The sequence below is a fragment of the Perca flavescens genome, chromosome 14 (assembly GCF_004354835.1).
Source record: "Perca flavescens isolate YP-PL-M2 chromosome 14, PFLA_1.0, whole genome shotgun sequence".
Taxonomy (NCBI): domain Eukaryota; kingdom Metazoa; phylum Chordata; class Actinopteri; order Perciformes; family Percidae; genus Perca; species Perca flavescens.
Window position 1 is genome coordinate 7,620,077 of NC_041344.1, and position 19,120 is coordinate 7,639,196.

The window sequence follows — 19,120 nt, forward strand, 5'->3', positions numbered from 1 at the left end:
GTAACTGATGAGTTGTTATGGAACACTGTCATATGTTTTTATAGCTCTCAGGATTGTTTAAGGGTTTAACTGTTGACTGTAACAATTGTATGTTAATGTTTTAACAGGTGTTAAACAGGTGTGGTTTACTTCATAGGCTGTGTACTACTTATCTTATGAACTTATCTGGTCACAATACACATTTTTCTCTCTCTCTCTCTCTCTCTCTCTCTCTCTCTCTCTCTCTCTCTCTCTCTCTCTCTCTCTGCAGATCTTCCCTCAGTGTCTCTCCTCCAGAAGTCTCCCTCCTCTCCAGTCAGCTGCCACGCTACAGGTTTCTACCCTGACAGAGCCATGATGTTCTGGAGGAAAGATGGAGAGGAGCTTCATGAGGACGTGGACCTCGGAGAGATCCTCCCCAACCATGATGGATCCTTCCAGATGAGTGTTGACCTGGACCTTTCATCAGTCCCAGCTGAAGACTGGAGGAGGTACGACTGTGTGTTTCATCTCTCTGGTGTGGAGGATGACATCGTCACCAAACTGGACAAAGCAGAGATCAGGACCAACAGAGGTGAGAACAAGATCAGAAGTGTTCAAATCTTTTTGTTACCTCTGAGAAGGTGCAGACGTTTACCCACCATTGATATCACCGAGGTCCGGACCTTGGAACCAAAGGCCTCTGATAAAAGTTGTTATATATTCACAGTGTGTTTTTGTTTGTTTACCTAACAGACTTTTTCATAAATGGTGTAGCAGTTTTCTATGAAATTTGGTGGACAGACCATAAACGTAGAAAGAACTTAATAAAATAATTAGTGTGTATAGTGCCACACCGCGATATTTTAAAGACCCAGAAGTGACTCCTGAAACATCAGTCAAAAGGACGAGGTAACAACTGAAAGTATTGACTGAATTAAACCACAACTTTGTGTATTTTTGTATTTTCTTGCTTTAAAAACATTCTGAGTGACTGAAACCCTTTGCCTCTCTTTGTCTTTTCCTCTGTTCCTCCTCAGAACAGTGATTACATTTCTCTGATTTAACACCACCCTTCACATCCTTGTCTCTGCCATGTGCCAACGTGTCGATATCATTCATTAGTTACCATATTGATGTCAGATATTTGTGATACAGCATATTGTATCAGTATTGATTTCAAAGTATAAAACTGTTTGTAGTGCAGTACGGGATAAATAGGGTTTGCCAGAGTCAGATCACAGACTGTGAAATGTGACACAAGAAACATGACACGAGATACTCGATCGGGAAGATGTTATTATGCAATAACTTATTTTTATGTAAGAAACCCCACCAAAAGATGTTGAATACTTTATTTATATGTCTATTATTTATATTCATAGTGATGTTTTTTTGCTTTCTTTTGAGCGACAACAAAGTCAGACCTTTGAAATTGTAAATACTGTTTTTATTCTGCTTAATAAACACAGATACTAAGTTAAAATCAGCCATCTGTGCTTGTCTGACTGTATTTTCTCACTGCAGGCCACTTATTGAGTGGATGACCCTTTCAGGGGCCAAGTCAAAAGGTTTACTAACTGCTATGGCATGGATTACAATGTAAAACGTTTTTAACTTATTAGTAATAATAGTATATTAGCTTTATTACATTTATTATATATCACTTATATGTTTCTCTTCAATTTATTTTATTTCCTTTTTAAATATTTATTGATGTACCTTTTCCTTTTCCAAAATTGTTGATATTGAACAAGGTCTTTTTTTATTTTTTATCTTTTAAATAGTCCACTTGGTTACTGTCCTTGTCAAAGATTAGCCTATGTATATTTAAGCAATGTTTAAAGTCGATTACATTTAGTAAAAACACAAAATATATCAGCCTATAGCCCATTACACCCAACCAGGTGTGTGTCTCAATAACTATCCCCTAGAGGGCAGCATCAACCTAAAAACTGAACCAACATTTGCTGTAGAGAAGCAAGATGTCAGTGAGTTCACACCAGCATTTTCAGAGCATGAAGGACAGAGTGTGTTCATGAAGCAAATTCTCATTTAAATTGCAGACTATTAGCCTACATATCTGCTAGTCTGATTGTAGCCAGGTGGAACTGATGTTGGGGAGCTGTGGTCTTCCTGGACCTCTAATTTATTCCACTGTCAGTAATTCTCCTAATATGCAGCACCTGTAGGCTCAGTGCTTGGTTGGGAGCCGCATGCTGAGTGGAGTTACCTGCGGCCAGCTGACTGTGACCCCGGATGTTGTTTCTTCATTGTGAGTAGACTACTTTTGGTGGAAGATCATGTTGTGGCTTCCTGTCGGTTGGGTAGGTTGGAGCTTTTTCATTCCTTTGTAGCTTTTGTATTTGTGTTGGAGCGTTTGCATTTTATGTTGAACCGTCTCGACCACACTTCAGACATCGTCACCAAACTGGACAAAGCAGAGATCAGGACCAACAGAGGTGAGAATGAGATCAGAGTGGGGTTAAAGGGACTAGTAATTTACCACTTTAGCTAGTAATCCATCTTCAGAAACAAATCATAATAAACCAATTAATAATTTAATTAAACCAATGCAAGAATCACTGGTCACATCATGTGAGCCTAACAAGATTATTAGATTTTCTTAGAGTCATAGAAACCATATTGTTTTTACCACACCCACACATATCAGGATTTGAAGTTACTTTTTTGTTATTAATTTTTGTGCATTGCTGTCTGCCATTTTTCTACAACAGAGAAGCCCAGTCACATGATCGTCCCCATCACTGCTGCAGTGGTTGTTCTTGTTCTCGTCCTCATCGCTGCCACTGGATTCATTGTTCACAAAAGGAAAAAAGGTGAGAGAGACAAATAGAAAAATCATCTACTTAATTGACTTTTCATTTTAAATTTCCAAAAAAATCCAACAATTTAAAGCAGGGAGGGATGGATTTATTTCATTTTGAGTGAGTAGAAGAGGAAATAATATATTCATTTGGAGAAAGGTGATTAAAGATATTCTGGCATTTGCAACTGTACCTGAAATTATTTTTCATTTTGATTTCAGCTAAATGTCCTCGATCTTGTAAGTAAAATTTACTTTTATTCTATTTCAACGATCTGACACACTTTATGTTGTAGATTAAAAAGGTTTCACATTATTGTGCTGATTATCTTTATATAAGACTGTTTCCTGTGTTTACTGTTTATAAAGGTCCAGAAGAGGATGAATGCTTTCCACAGCTGCTCACTAACAGTGTTTCTGACCTTACAGGTCCTGATAGCAGCTCTGAGAGAGACCTGACTCACAACAAAGTCAACTTTGATACAGTATGTGTCATGTTACAACCCAGGGGGGCAGGAATTTTTGAGGGGCAGCAACATATGGCAGACGTATATATACTGAATTTAATCACAGTTATCACAGTTTGATAAGAAATAGTATGTACGGTACACACTACAAAAGGGCACAGGCTGCCATTTATAAACCCATACAGACAAACTTAATCTCATGCAATCAGTGTCCTGCATTTGTGGTTCATATTAGGAATAAGTGACCATACAATGTGATCTCACTTAATAGGAGATGTAGAAGTATGATAGAAGCAAGGAGCATTATCACAGGAAAGGCACTAAGGTAAGACACAGGTGATGAGTGGCAGATGTGTGAGAGGGGAAGCAAACCCTTTTTGACTGACTGCAATCAGACATTGGAGTTTCACACTCGTAAATTGTCAAATTGGCCGTAACTTGTAATTGGTTGCTGCTAACTGGGGTGGCAGCAGGGTTGGCAAGGCTTTCTTTTAGGGTGACATTTACCACCCTAGCCACCCCGGTAAATCCGCCCCTGAGCTCACAGCGTACGCATTTAATATCTATTTTGAGGTGTTATCTGTATAATGTTCCAATGTGTTTCAAGCACTTTATTGACATTTGTGATACATTTAGTTATAGTTTACTGAGCTAAAACTAATTGGTGTTTAACAGTTATATTGAAAAAGTTTTATATGTTTTAGTGAATTACAGTGTACGTTATTGTAACTTTTATAAGCCTTGTACCCTACAAAACCATTTCCTGTAGATCTGTTGTGTAAAATGTGGTACTGTTGTAAAATGGAATTACACTAAAGTTCTCAGTGAGGAAACACCTGCGCGTCACTCTTGTGATTATTTCTCCCCTTTTTCAGGGGCGTAACAACGGCAGGCTAATTAATTATTTATATGAATTAAATCTCTATACATACATAAATTGTGATGGATGCAGTTTGGTGTGTGGTGGTTGACTTTGGCTGAAAACTTCACTCTGGAAATTTGTCAGCACCCCCAATTCAAAATATGTTCCCGCGGCTCTGCAAGTTTTTTCTTCACCGGATCTTCTGGAGTCCCAAACATGTCAGAGCTTGTGGTTGCTGCGGTACCCACGGCAAGAAAAAGATACTAGAACGAGACTTGGTGAAAACATTTTTAAAAAACAATCGTCAGCATTGGAAAATGTACACTAAAGAGTGTTTTGAGGATCAGCCCAACTTTTTCAAAGACTGGATGAATGATATGACGCAGAGCTTCAACCAAACTGGAGGTAATATTTCACTATTTACTGCTAAACGGTTTGTTTGTTAAATTGTATATTAATGTGACCCAAACTAATTTCCGCTTTGAGACAATGAAATTCTAAACATCAATACATAGTCACAATATCTTCACATACACAGGAAGAGGAAAATCAGTAATACAAGACATCCTTTATTTCCTTCATTGACCTGTCAGCAGGGCCGGCGATTGCCATAGGCAACCATAGGCGACTGCCTAGGGCGTCAAAAGTGTTGGGGGCGCCGTGTCGCCCTTAGGTCTACTTCCCATTAATAATAGAATTAGAACGACAAGCGAAATAAAGCGTGTTTATTAAACATGATCATCCTAGGGCGCCCCCTCAGCCACACGTTTACTTGTCAACCTTTCATTACGCAACGTTTCCAGTCTCAGGTCAGACTCAAACACACGGAGCTCTGAAGCAGACCTGTGCGTCGCTTAGTGTCCACTCTCTCTGGAGAAATAGAGACGAGCAGCGGCACAGACACGGAGCTGCTGCAGCGCACCTTCCGTGGTCTGTGCAGCTTCAGGTTTCTAATGGACGCGCTCTGCTGTGGACATGCTGCGGCAGATGTGTCCCTATTTCTGCGTAGTTTTGTGTTTCCACCTCCGATGTAGAGCAGCGTAGCCTACAGCCACTTCCCTAAACTGTCTCATTCAGAGACCAGCGTCCCAAACGGGGCTCTGAGTCTGTCAGGAGGTCTGAGATCTACCGTCTCAGCAGAGATATCACGTACTGCACAGCAGACTATGGTGCAGGTGGATTATTTTCTGAAATATAGTGACTTTATTCTCGTAATAGTCTATTGTTTTATCACTTTATTTTTCTCACAATATCACGACTCCTCCAAACCTCAGAGAACACAGATGAGATATACTGTATTTTGAATGTGCACAAAGTTTTGAACCTGAGCAGAAATCTTGCTCAAACACACTTTATTAATTCATTCAATTTAATTCATGTATCATTCAGGTGAATAATTTTAATATGCAGAATAAATAGATGAAAGCAATACAGAATGCCTGAGAGCCTTACTGCAAAATATTCCATTATGTTTTTATATTTGGATTGTAATCTCTGTTTCCCTTTTAGATAAAGATATTTCCAGCAAATTGATTCAGAAAAAGGTAAAAAAAAAAAAACCTTGACCACTATTTCAAGGACAATTAGGAAGAAAACAAATAAAAGGCTTTTATGTAACTCAAATATTACATATCTTTTCCACAAATAGGCCTATTTAAATTTTTTTTTTTAATTATTCCATAATTTAATGAGGGCCCAGTTCTGGGCCCCCCTCCCTACCCTGGGCCCGGGACAACAGACCCGTTTGTCCCCCCCTATCGGCGGGCGAGGCTACATGTATGGCAAGTGGTCCACCCATGTGTCCCAAACATCTCTAATGGGAGCAAGCTGTCATTTACACGGCAAGCAACTCTTGTCTCCCGATTGTAAAAGCAGATAACTTTTGTTGTACAGAGTACAAGACGTAAAGGTCCGAAGTGACATGGTAGAATGAAATATAGGCTACTCTGGCCTGACTCAGCATCCCATAAGCTGTAGCATCATTCCAGGATCTGTACACCCCAGCAAGAAGCAACAGCCCCATGGCAGCATCCAGGTGTGTCTCCATCCAGCAAACACCCTTCCATGTTGGGTTGATGTTCTCAGTTGGTGCTCTGCCTTGGGTTTGATAAGGGATAGAAGACCATTAAATGTCAGTCATATTTTATTTCAATAACTCTTTTTGAGCATCTGTGTCATTTGGACACAGTTGTTAGTTTAGTTTATTCTTGTTTAAAGACTTACCTTTTTCCTAACCTAAATCTATTCGGGTCAATTTTGACCCGTAACACAACAGATGTTAATATGGAAATAACATTTAGTTGAAAAAAAAACCCAAAAGCAAATAATTTGAGGTGTGTTCCAATATTACTCTATTATAGTCAGATAATATAATTACCCATTGTCTTCATTATTGGGAATATCTAAGTTAAAAAAGAGTTGTATATTGTAAGATCAGTGGTCCTTATAGGGCCAAAAAAATAACAGTTAAAAGAGTTTACATGGAAATGAAAACATAATAAGTTAACTATGAGGTGAAAAACAATATTGTATTTTGGGCTGAGTTAAATCACGGGTCAAATTTGACCCGCTAACACACAGCTTTCTAACACATTACAAAGTTTAATCTAAAAGCAAATAAGCTTTTGGGTTGTTTTAGCCATGTGACAAAGATACAACCATGGTAGCTTTATGTAGACATAAGTGAGGTTATTAAAAATAATGATTCGTTTGCACTGCTGTTTAATTCCTTGTTATTTCGTTTTTCATAAAAAAAAAAGGTCTGGCTCTTTATGTAAAGACACAATTGAACTATACAGGAAGGACAGAATCAGCTGTGTCAATATATGACATACTGTTACACAAGGGTAGAGGTAATCCCTCATACAACATTATTTTTAATTAATACAAACATTTGTTGTGTGGAGACATTGTTGCCTGTCTGATTTTAAAATGTTGCTCTTTAACACTAAGCAGCTAAGCCTGTTTGGATATTCTTACCTTTGCTGAAGTGTTAAATTGGCAACTTGCTCTAACATTAATAAACTCAAAATAGATTGTGAAGGCTGTATTTTCCTCCTCTCAGTCAAACTAGTAGCAAGTAGAACTAATATGTCTGTGTTGAGATACACATCTGGAGGTAATTAGTGGTTACTGGTTGAACTTTATCTTCAGCAAAGAGAGCTTCTAGCCTACAGTCTTTTATTTCTCTGCATTGGAACAGAAGAAGCAGAATAACAGAGAAGCTTTGGGGCTTCAAACTCAGCAGCACAGTGCCATCTGGTGACTGTCCAGACTTAGAGCAGCCCTGATGAAGACTGAAGCCAAAGCTCTACCACACCTCTCTCTGATCTAACTAAATAGTCTTCTTTTGTTTAGAAGTGCTGTATAAAATATAGAATGTATATCTATGGTGCAGTACATTATAATCAAATACATTTAGCCTATTTAATTAAAATACTGAATGCATTGTCCAAAAACATACATGTAAAATGTTTTTGCTGACACGTCATATTAATGTACCTTATTGGTGTAGTTTAGGCCCAGTGCCCACTTTTGTCTACTTATTAAATTAGCCTATTATTTCCTTCATTATTATTTGGTATCGGGTACAAAGGTTCTCAGACTTATGATTATGTCTTTGTGGTGGTATTCTCCTCTCTTCTTATCCCAAGAATCTGCCGATCACAAAGTTTAACTGCAAAACATTTAGAGCTGTCGAAATGAATGAAAAATGATCTGAAGCACCAGTGATGTTTAACACCCACAGATTTTCACAGGAGTGAAAGAAGTTTCCCAACTTCTGTATCATCCGCCCAACACTCATCAGAGCAGAGACCCTCCCTCCTCGGAGAAAAAACACAGAATACAGAACAGCTGAACCAGCTCGGTCCTCAGACACGTCTTTATCAAAACAAGATGAAGAAGTTCCTGTTGTTGCTTCTCTTCTGTCACGTCTCATCTCCAGGTAAGATCACATTTTAAATCTTTACTTTACTTTGAACTCAGCTCTGTGTTTAGTTTCTGTGGAGCTCTGGAACACGGCTGGAGTTTAGTTTCACATTTACTTCAACTCCAGACTATCATGTTTTAGATTAACTGAATCATACTGCCATCATATTTATGATAAAATAATGATATGTGTCTATTTATACTGAATCTCTAAACCTTTTTTGTCCTTCAGTGAAACACTCACTCAAGTTTTTCTCCACTGCATCTTCTGGACTCCCAAACTTGTCAGAGTACATGGCTACAGCAGCGGTGGATGAAGTTCTGGCGGGTTACTGCGACAGCAACAAAAAGATACTAGAACCCAGACATGACTTGGTGAAAACATTTGTAGAAATAAATCCTCAGCAGTTGGAGTTTTACACTCAAAGATGTTTTGAGGATGAGCCAATCTTATTCAAAGCCATGATTGATAACTTCAAGCAATGCTTCAACCAAAGTGGAGGTACAGTATTCAATAATAATAATTTATTGATCCCCAGTGGGGAAATTACAATTTACACTCTGTTTTTGAAAAACCTACACACAGGCCTGAAATACACACACACTCAGGATCTCGCACAGATGGAGAGATGTCAGAGTGAGTGGGCTCTGTACTTTGGTCCGTACTTGAACTAGCAACCCTCCGGTTCCCAACCCAACTCCCTACGGACTGAGCTACTGCCACCTCCAAATAAACTGTAAAGTGACCTAAACTCATTCCCACCCTGAGATAATGAAATTCTAAACATCAATAGTCAAAATATCTTCACAATAAGATACACAGGAAGAGGAAATACAAAACATGTCCCTCATTGACCTGTCAGATAATGGGATTGAGGGCCTTATCATCTGTCTGGACAGGTTTGATTTCAGGAATCCAAATGTTTTGTTTACCATCTGAAGCTTTGTGTTGCTGCATAACGCTTAAAAAGTGATAGAACTAAGATTTTGATATTGCATGTTGGAAAATAAGAAGTTTGTCTAGGCTTTTTTTTCATCATGTACAGAATAAATAGTCTGTTAACAAAGTAAACTTTCATTGCACAAAATCAGACTAATGAAATGCAGCTGCCTTTCTGAGATGGTAATCCAAGAAGTAGAAAATAATGCAATAACTATAAGTTGACTGCATCCAAGGCTGCAGATGTTAGCTAGCACCAGTTGTATGATAACAGAACACAAGGAGGAGAGAGATCAGGTCCTCAGCTGGACACCAAGCAGGGATGGTTCATTTCATGTTCCACATCTGAAACCCTAAACTATGGACTGACCCACACTGGTGTCACTTTGTAGATATAGAACAGCTGGATGTGCACTAGCCTGGATGCCAGCCGAACTTAGTCCCGCCCACAACAATGAGTCTCCTACAGTATGCTAAATAACAGCCATGACCTAATCAATTCTTTTAGAAACTTGAGTAGGTGTGAGCCAGACCAATGCTGATTAGGTGTAGCTATTTGATTAGATCTAGCAAGTACATTGTTTTCAAAACATAAGCTGGGTTTTAGCTTTTTAACTTCAACAGTTGAATTTGTTGAGATGTGTAGATTCCACCATCGCGTCTGTTACAGAAGATATCGACAGCGCATTCATTTTAAAATCCTCAGCGGAGGAGCCTCAACAACTGCCCGAAAGCACAAGAGAGACTGAAGAGAGAGAGCGTTATATGGTGGAGAGAGATAGAGAGAGACTGAAGAGAGAGAGCGTTATATGGTGGAGAGACATAGAGAGAGACTGAAGAGAGGGACCGCCGGCGCTAGAACAAAGCCGTGAATCAGAGAAATAAAACGTGTTTTCGCCGATCCATCTCTAGAAATGCAACTGTAGCGAGCATGTCACTATCACCAACGTTGTCCACATTTATATTTACAAGAAACAAATGATATATCCAGCTTCAAAAAAGTCGGAAATTAGAACGAATGCACGCGAATGCATTGTGCAAAGAGTGGTTGCTATGGAGACGATACACAGTGTTGAGTTCCGTTGCTCTGATTGGTTGGAGGTCTATCCAATGAATGCAGAGGCATTTTTTTTCCTGGTTCGGTTGGAACACGCCCCATAATCACAGCCCAATGGAGCGGTTTCAGACTCCCATTCTGACTAGAATCTGAGTAGGACCACGTCAGGCTAGATGTGCACAGAATACACACTTGTTTCATTGCCATCAGCAGTCATCTGGGAATGTACAGAGTAGTTACTATTTAAGCTGTGAAATAGAAATGGGGTTCCATCACCCATAGCAACCTCACCAAGCCAATCAAATCAGCAGAACTCCCTATTGTATGAGTATTGTTATGTTTAATTTTTTTGATGTGTTGCTTTATATGATCATTTAAATTAATGTAATGTCTTTAAGTACTGTCAAAAGCACTCTATACATAAAATGTATTATTATTATTAATATTATTATTATGCATTATTAATAATTACAGTCTCTGACTCTCAGGTGTCCACATTCTCCAGAGTATGACTGGCTGTGAGTGGGACGATGAGACTGGAGAGGTCAATGGTTTTATGCAGTATGGTTATGATGGAGAAGACTTCATAGCATTGGACCTGAAGACATCGACATGGATCGCACTGAAACCAGAAGCTGTCATCATCAAACAAAGTTGGGATGCTGAGATATCTGTAATAAAACGCATTGAGATTCTCCTCACTGAGATTGTTCCTGAATGGCTGAAGATGTATTTGGACTACAGCAACAGCTCTCTGCAGAGAAAAGGTAGAATCACATTTCCTGACTTAGTTTCATGAACACAACAATGTTCATACAGTCTGCTCAGACTGAACTGCCATTTTATTATCACTCCAATCAGTCTGACATCACCTTCTTTTTGGCTGTTTTCTGTGGTGGTAAGATTTGATCTAGCCCTCCTCAATCAGTAGAGACTGACAAGTTAGAGTGCTCTGACATTACTTTCTATCAATAGCCAATGATAGCCAGTGCACAGTTAGCATACGGTGAGTAAGTTTAACTGCATTGACAGGTGGTCTGTCAGTTGGTCCGTTTGTCCTTCAGCTTGTTACAGACTGACTGGATGGCTGTAAAATACTGTACATATATTCATGGTCCCCAGAGAATCATTTGTAAAAACTTTGAACCTCTGACTTTTCAGCTAACGCCATCATCAGGTCAAATCCTTCTGTTTATCCAGACATTTGATTTATGACCAAATACCTGCAAAACTAATGACATTCTCTCAGCCTCAGCTGTACTTTAGGTTTAGCACTAATGAGGAAATATTAGAATGCTAACATGCAGAACTGAGATTATAACCTGCCAAACATCAACATGCTGCTAAAATTAGCTCAAAGCGTCGCTGTCCATCAGAACAACCTCAGAGCTGCTAGCATGGCTTTACACTCTTAGTCTTGTTGTTTGATGTTTATTTACTTCTTTATTTTACTTGGAAGAATTTCCACACCTTCTGTTAACAATTCCATATTGTATTTTTCTTCATTTTTGTTTTCCATTGTTTTCTTTCCTGATATATGGGGAAATGTCTGGAAATGACATGGAGACTAGAACAAATGCTGAATACAATGAGTTCAGACTAATGCAGCTTTATTCACACAACAAACAAACAAACTTTCATTAAAAAGAGAACAGTTGACATGCACCAAATGTATATGCCAAGGTTTCTCTCCTAGAAAGGAAGACAACCATGTGTACACACTCCTAAGAGCATGTACCCATAGTGTCTCAACGAACATCAAATACTTTTTGTCCTCACACAATCCAAGCTATCTATTTCAGTGCAACAGTTTACTTTTACCTTTTATGGCCAATGCTCCTAATAGATTCACACATTCCCATTTATTCCTGTGGGTGAAGGTTGTCCCCAGACTAACCTTCTTGTGTAGTACCTTACATACAAGATACGAAATACATTTGAAAACCTGAATGCTGAAATATCCAACCTATCATTTCCTTTCACGTTTGAACTTTCTCATCTCTCTCTCTCTCTCTCTCTCTCTCTCTCTCTCTCTCTCTCTCTCTCTCTCTCTCTCTGCAGATCTTCCCTCAGTGTCTCTTCTCCAGAAGTCTCCCTCCTCTCCAGTCAGCTGCCACGCTACAGGTTTCTACCCTGACAGAGCCATGATGTTCTGGAGGAAAGATGGAGAGGAGCTTCATGAGGACGTGGACCTCGGAGAGATCCTCCCCAACCACGATGGATCCTTCCAGATGAGTGTTGACCTGGACCTTTCATCAGTCCCAGCTGGAGACTGGAGGAGGTACGACTGTGTGTTTCATCTCTCTGGTGTGGAGGACGACATCGTCACCAAACTGGACAAAGCAGAGATCAGGACCAACAGAGGTTAGATTTAGAAATGACAACTTTTGTTTATGCTGAATGCTCTCAATGTTTGGCTTTCTTGTCAGTTTTACCTTTTGTCATCTGTACCAAACTGGTGATTTATCATTCTTGTTGAAGACAAGATCAGTCTTAAACTGATGTGTCTTCCTTTCTAGGATCACTGTAGTTCATGTGACCCTGACAGGGACATCAAATATTTTTTTGTTTGTTGGTAATTTACAAATACAGAACAGTCCCTTACTAATTTTCTTAATGCATAATAAAGTTGCAGCCATTTTAAACTTCTTTCCCTCTCTCTCTTCTCTTCTCACATTCCAGCTAATAAGTGTGTGTGTGTGTGTGTGTGTGTGTGTGTGTGTGTGTGTGTGTGTGTGTGTGTGTGTGTGTGTGTGTGTGTGTGTGTGTGTGTGTGTGTGTGTGTGTGTGTGTGTTTGTGTGGTACCATTTGTACCACACATACCACACACATTTGTATGTGGTTTGTTTTTGCTTTTTCCAACATTTTAAATTGTTAAATTTTTCTACTACACATTTTCAGCACTTATGTCTATATCCCATATTTTCTGATATAAAACAAAAATTGAAAACAGGTCAATTTGACAAGAAGTCAACACAAGGGTTAAATACAGCATAATTCTGCACAAACACACTAATGGATACTGTATAGAGTATACTGTATTCACCACCTGTATGTGTGATGAACAAATGGATAGATGTACTATACTGTTCTAACCTGCTTCACATGGTTTGTTAATTTTTCTTTGTTAATTTTTTAGAGGAGCCCAGTAACATGACCGTCCCGATTACTTCTGCACTGGTTGTTGTGGTTGCTGCTGTTTTCATTGCTACTATTGGATTTGCCGTTTCCAAAAAGAAGAAAGGTGAGAGACTCAAAGGAGCTGATGCTCTTGTCCAGACTGTAAAACTGAAGCAACATTTATTTTAGACAGATCTTTATTCTTATTGTGCTCAGAGTGTACATACATGTTAAATAAACAGAAGATGAGAACAAATGTAATTGTGACAAGTGAAATAATTTATTTTATTTTCATTTCAGCCAATCTCCCTCCACCTGGTAAGTAGAACTTGTTTTTATTGTATCTGATCTGAACCTATCTGTAGATTAAAAAGGCTTTTTAATGATAATTGTGTAAGTGAAGTTTTTAGAGAGCTAAGGTCAGTGCAGGATAAGAAGACCAACTAAGTGTGTTTCTGACCTTCCAGCTCCTGTCAACAGCGTTGAGCTCTCGGAGAAACTGAATCCAGAAACGTGATTGGCTAACACACCACCCTGCACCCTGTGACGTCTTGAGGGACAACACAACAGTAGATGCTGTGATGTGATGTAGTAACACCTCTAGTTAAACAAGCTGCCTTAACCCTTATATTGTGTTAGGGTCTATTCTAAAACAACCAAAGTTGTCTCTCAAAAAAAAGGGTAACTTACGCCGCCTTCACACTGGCAGTTGAAATCCGCTCCGTAATACGCAATACGCCCCCAGCGGACGTCATACTACACCGTTGCAAAGCTTTGGAAGCGATTCACAAAATTGGCAGAGAGACTAGAACAACTGATAAGTATCTGAATGTCCGGTTCTCTCTGACCTCTCTTATACAGCTATAAATAGAAAGGCTGCTGTGTGGATAAAAGTTGCCCAAGACGTTGACATGTCAAATCGGTTAAATGTGATATAGCGGTATAATGTTAATAGTTCGGTGTCTGTTGCTAGCTAACCAATTAGCATTGGCAGGTTTGTTTATCAGTACCATAGCAACGCTAACTTCCGTCGGATAGGAAGCGTCCGTAGCCTTTTGCAAGAGTTACATTTTTTGAACGCATCCGGATGACCAACTGACATGATTTTTTTCGCACCGTATTCGTTCGGACCCATTCGGGTCTGTGAATCTCCATAGGAAATTAATCGGAGCTGATTTCAACTGCCAGTGTGAAGGCGGCGTAAGGTCTATGTGGTCTTACGGGTCAAATATGACCTGGCAGGGATTATTCAGTTTGTGAAATGGTCACTTAACTTAATCTATTGATTTGTGTACACAGACTTGTTATTTTTTTTCGTGATGGTCAGCACGCTTTTTTAAACAAATTTATTTCAATGGGAAGCATCTTTCGTGATCACAGCACAATTCTTTCTGCCAGTTGGTATGTTTAGCCCTAAAGCAGCTATTTTAATCAACATTTTTTCATGAGATCTTATCCTGGTTTCTATGTATTTTTTTTAATGTTATTATTACGGTCTTATTGCCAGGGAAGCTGGATTGCTTTGTTGTTTATTGATATTTTTAAAACTATAACGCTACATCCATCAACATTTAGATGTTATCATGGTATTCATTTCTTTATTTTAATAACATTCTTTCGGTCTTATTACTGTCGAAATATTACAGTATGCTGTTAGACAGAACACTACGATATGGGCCGAGCTGGGCGCATTCAAAGCCCGTATCCCACAATGCAATGCGGGCATCTGTACACCCCAGCAAGAAGCAACAGCCCCATGTTAGCATCCAGGTGTGTCTCCATCCAGCAAACACCCTTCCATGTTGGGTTGATATTCTCAGTTGGTGCTCTGCCTTGGGTGTGATAAGGGATAAAAGACCATTAAATGTCAGTCATATTTTATTTGAATAACTCTTTTTGTGCATCTGTGTCATTTGGACCCTCCTCTTCATTAGATGTGTATTCTAGTTTAAAGACTTTCCTAACCTATTTTTAAGTTAAAAAATGAGTTTTATATTGTAAGATCAATGGTCCATGGGGTCAAAACAATAACATTTAAAAGAGTTTATATGGAAATTAATACATAATAAGTTAACTATGAGGTGAAAAACAATGTTGTATGATAATCTTTTTTTTTTTTTTTATTTTGGGGTGAGTTAAATCACGGGTCAAATTGGACCCGCTAACACAGCTTTCTAACACATAAACAAAATATGTGACAAAGATACGACGATGGTAGCTTTATATAAACATAAGTGAGGTTATTAAAGATGTTTACACTGCTGTTTAATTTCTTTGGTACTGTTATTTTGTTTTTCGATTAAAAAAAAAAAAAAAAAGGTCTGGCTCTTTATGTAAAGACATGATTGAACTATCCAGGAAAGACAAAATCATCTGTGCACATATATGACCTACTGCTACACGAGGGTAGAGGTAATCCCTAAAAGCTTTCTAAAGCACTTATTACATATAACATTATTATTAATGAATAGTAACATTTGTTGTGTGGAGATATTGTTGACCTGCCTGCCTGTCTGATTTTAAAATGTTGCTCTTTAACACTAAGCCACTAAGCCTGTTTAGATATTCTTAACTCTGCTGAAGTGGTAAATCCCTTAACGATAATAATGGAGGAAAGATGGAGAGGAGCTTCATGAGGACGTGGACCTCGGAGAGATCCTCCCCAACCACGATGGATCCTTCCAGATGAGTGTTGACCTGGACCTTTCATCAGTCCCAGCTGAAGACTGGAGGAGGTACGACTGTGTGTTTCATCTCTCTGGTGTGGAGGACGACATCGTCACCAAACTGGACAAAGTAGAGATCAGGACCAACAGAGGTGAGAATGAGATCAGAGTGTAGTTAAAGGGACTGCATTTTTGTCCTCCACGTTAGTAATAGTAAATAATAATAAACCAATTAAATAATTTAACCAATGCATAAAATACTGGTCACATCATGTGAGCCTAACAAGATTATTTGATTTTCTTAGTCATAGAAAGCTTTAAAGCCCTTAACAGACCATATTGTTTTTAACACGCACACAAACACACACACACACACACACATTAGTAGTATGTGTTTAAGATTTGAGATTTTTAGATCTTATTTATTTTTTAATGTGCATTGCTCTCCGCCAAATTCGGAGTCTGTCTTTCAAACACACACTGACACACACTTTTAAGATAATAGCTGATGAGCCTTATAGTTCACAGCAACAAACCCACATGTATGTATGTATGAATACCACATCAACAGATGGATGTACTTCTCTTCTAACCTGATTTATCTGTACAGGTCTTCATTTTCACATGTACTTAATTTACTTTTTAAGTAGTTTGAGTTTAGTCTTTGAGTTGATGCTTTAATCTAGTTTGCGTTTGAATTCTGAAGGAATATTTTACCACTTTGAAATGTCTTTAATATTAGAAGTGTCTTTTTACTTAGAAGTGCCATAGTTAAAGGCCTCATTAAGGTTTAGAATAGATGACCGTGTGGTTCAAACTGCCTAGAAATGCTAGAGAAAGAGGAAGTTGTGCAATCTGCAAACGGTAAACAAAGTAGAAGTTGCTAGAGGAAGAGGAAGTATGGAAAAATTTGTGCATCACTGCGAATAGGAACAGAATGTCTAGACTGGCTGAAGGTGTGAGACTCTGAAACAGATGTGAGAGAGAAGGAGGAACTTGAGGAGGATAAGAAGAGGAGGCTATAGAGATGGGGGGGGGGGTCAGACTCTGGAGAGACTGTTGGCATTAGGCCAAGGTCTTGAAGGATTTTGAACCTTATGTATAAGATGTAATTTCTTTTAATACTGTTTACTAAATTGTTACCTAAGAATCTCATCTCCTTGAGTCATTTTCAGTGTACTGATTGAGGATCAACGAACATGCAGAGGAATTGTTAACAAATGATTAGTTTCAAATGATTAGTTAAGCATTAACTACCATTACTGAATGAGTAACTACTCATTGACTAACCATTACTGCTTTAATCACAGTCAATCCGTAACTACTCATTGACTAACCATTCTTTCCTCATTCATTACTCATTTGTTCCTCAGTAACTACCTACATTTTTGTGTACCTTATTATAAAGTGTAACCAAAAAGCAAATCCATGACCTGAAAACCTGTGTGTCTGACAGTGAACCACTCCATCAGGCTTTCTTCACTTCTTCTTCTGGAGTCCCAAACTAGTTACAAGAAACAGCTGGAACTAAGGTTTTTATCATAATTTTGATCATACTGCATACAATATGAAAGCAAATATTGGATAAAATGAACACTAAATCCAGGTTCCTTTGTATTTCTTACTGTCTCTTTACAGCTAAGTTTAAAAGAGGATCCAGAACTCTAATAAAGTTCCTGTCGCATCAATATTTGAAACTATTTTACATCATAAATTTGCATTAACAAAACTTGTTTAACCAAACATTATGATATCAAGTGATAGGACCCGTCGGAAAGTCACAGGATACCTTAAAATGGTCAGGTGTAAATTCATAAATCATATTTAAATGTTTCTGGATACAGTGATGATCTGATAAGCGTTGCTGAGGTAACAACATCTGGAGAGAACTAATGCTGCTGTCCAGCTGTTTCTGCAGACCTTTGGAGAGGGATCACTACAGCAGCTACCAACTAGAGTCAGAAAGAAAGAAACCAGAATGAACACTATTAGTTTTTCTGTGATTCATTGAACCAGTTCTAAAATGCTTGTGTATAGGTTCCAATGGGAATTATGGGATTCATCATGTTTTTCTATTTGATAAACGGATTTGAGTAAGTTTATCAGACCTGAAATATAACCACAATAAAAAGATTAAAACTTAAATCGTTTAGTTAAATATGTGAGGATGAAAGAACACTGCAATCCAGATCTTCCATTAGAGTTGGTTTAGTGAGGAGTGAGTGTTGAGGCTCAGAGTGTCTTTCCTTCTGTTACCACTAGAGAGCAACAGAACTCTGACCTGAGTCAGCTGTTAGAGAAGTCAGCACAGAGAAACAAGCTGCTACAACATTAGCACCAGCTCCAGCATTTCAGTGGGTTTCCTTATGTTCATTTTTCATATATTAGAACACAATGTTTTTCTTACAAAAAAGTCTGTAGTCTGTGAAAGTCCATTTAAAAAGTAAAATGAAACTATTGTACTCTTTAAAACTTTTGAGTAAATATTTTTCTATTGTGGTGTTGATATTAGGATTAAGTACAATTTAAGATAAACTTTAATGGTTACAGATCTAGAAATCCATTGGGGTCTCCCCACGCAGTTCAAATCCTACCGACAGTATTCGCTTGAGTGTGGCGGTAGCTCAGTCCATAGGGAGTTGGATTAGGAACCACAGGGTTGCTGTCAATACAGAGTGTGGTGACTGGTAGCTGGAGAGATACCAGTTCACCTCATGGGCACTGCCAAGGGGCTCTTGAGCAAGGCACTGACATCCCCCAACCGCTCAGGGCGCCTTATACTATCATTCCATGGGACCTATCTTTCAAAAAAATATGAACGGGAGTCAATGGACAGATAAGGGTTTCAAATTGTGCCATGCATTTCACAAATGATGCGTGTGAATTTAAAAGATAATTTTACATCAAGAGATGAACGATTTGACATAAAGAAGTATTAGGTAAGAATTAGGTTTTGTGTGAGATCGCTTAGTGAACTACATCTCTCGTCTCGAACAATATACGTCACCAGAAATATATGGCTGTCTCCTTGTCGAGCTTTACCGTCTTCTTCCAAAACGAAGGCAGAAGTATCAAAAGAGGTGAAAACTATTATAAATTGGGTCATGTCGAGAGCTGCAGCTACTCAAAGGGAGTTTTGGTCGGTTCCGTACTCGCCAGCAGGGAAAATGTGGTGACGTCTGGTAAGCGACTTGGACTTGTAGTCCGTCTAATTATGTATTTTCTATCTACTATTTATACTATTTTACTATCTTGCGACAAACTGTGACATTCTTGACATGTAAAATATTTT

The 19,120-nt window shown here is 38.6% G+C and overlaps 2 protein-coding genes across 3 annotated transcripts in view; both read left to right on the forward strand.

Moving 5' to 3' along the window:
• Nucleotides 1-19,120, forward strand: part of LOC114567954 (uncharacterized) — a 90,282-nt gene that overhangs the window by 47,010 nt on the left and 24,152 nt on the right. The window contains exons 9-10 of the mRNA XM_028597254.1: nucleotides 2,711-2,798; nucleotides 3,008-3,025. Of these exons, the coding sequence (XP_028453055.1) occupies nucleotides 2,711-2,798; nucleotides 3,008-3,025 (106 nt within the window). The remainder of the gene's footprint in view (nucleotides 1-2,710; nucleotides 2,799-3,007; nucleotides 3,026-19,120) is intronic.
• Nucleotides 4,417-19,120, forward strand: part of LOC114567960 (major histocompatibility complex class I-related gene protein-like) — a 29,574-nt gene continuing 14,870 nt past the window's right edge. The window contains exons 1-8 of one of the 2 annotated variants that reach the window (XM_028597263.1): nucleotides 4,417-4,519; nucleotides 7,863-8,060; nucleotides 8,277-8,546; nucleotides 10,530-10,808; nucleotides 12,103-12,405; nucleotides 13,182-13,286; nucleotides 13,463-13,480; nucleotides 13,630-13,769. In XM_028597263.1, the coding sequence (XP_028453064.1) occupies nucleotides 4,432-4,519; nucleotides 7,863-8,060; nucleotides 8,277-8,546; nucleotides 10,530-10,808; nucleotides 12,103-12,405; nucleotides 13,182-13,286; nucleotides 13,463-13,480; nucleotides 13,630-13,679 (1,311 nt within the window). In that variant the 5' untranslated portion in view covers nucleotides 4,417-4,431 and the 3' untranslated portion in view covers nucleotides 13,680-13,769. Of the gene's footprint in view, nucleotides 4,520-7,862; nucleotides 8,061-8,276; nucleotides 8,547-10,529; nucleotides 10,809-12,102; nucleotides 12,406-13,181; nucleotides 13,287-13,462; nucleotides 13,481-13,629; nucleotides 13,770-19,120 lie in introns of those variants that run through there. The other variant, XM_028597264.1, reaches the window with a different exon arrangement.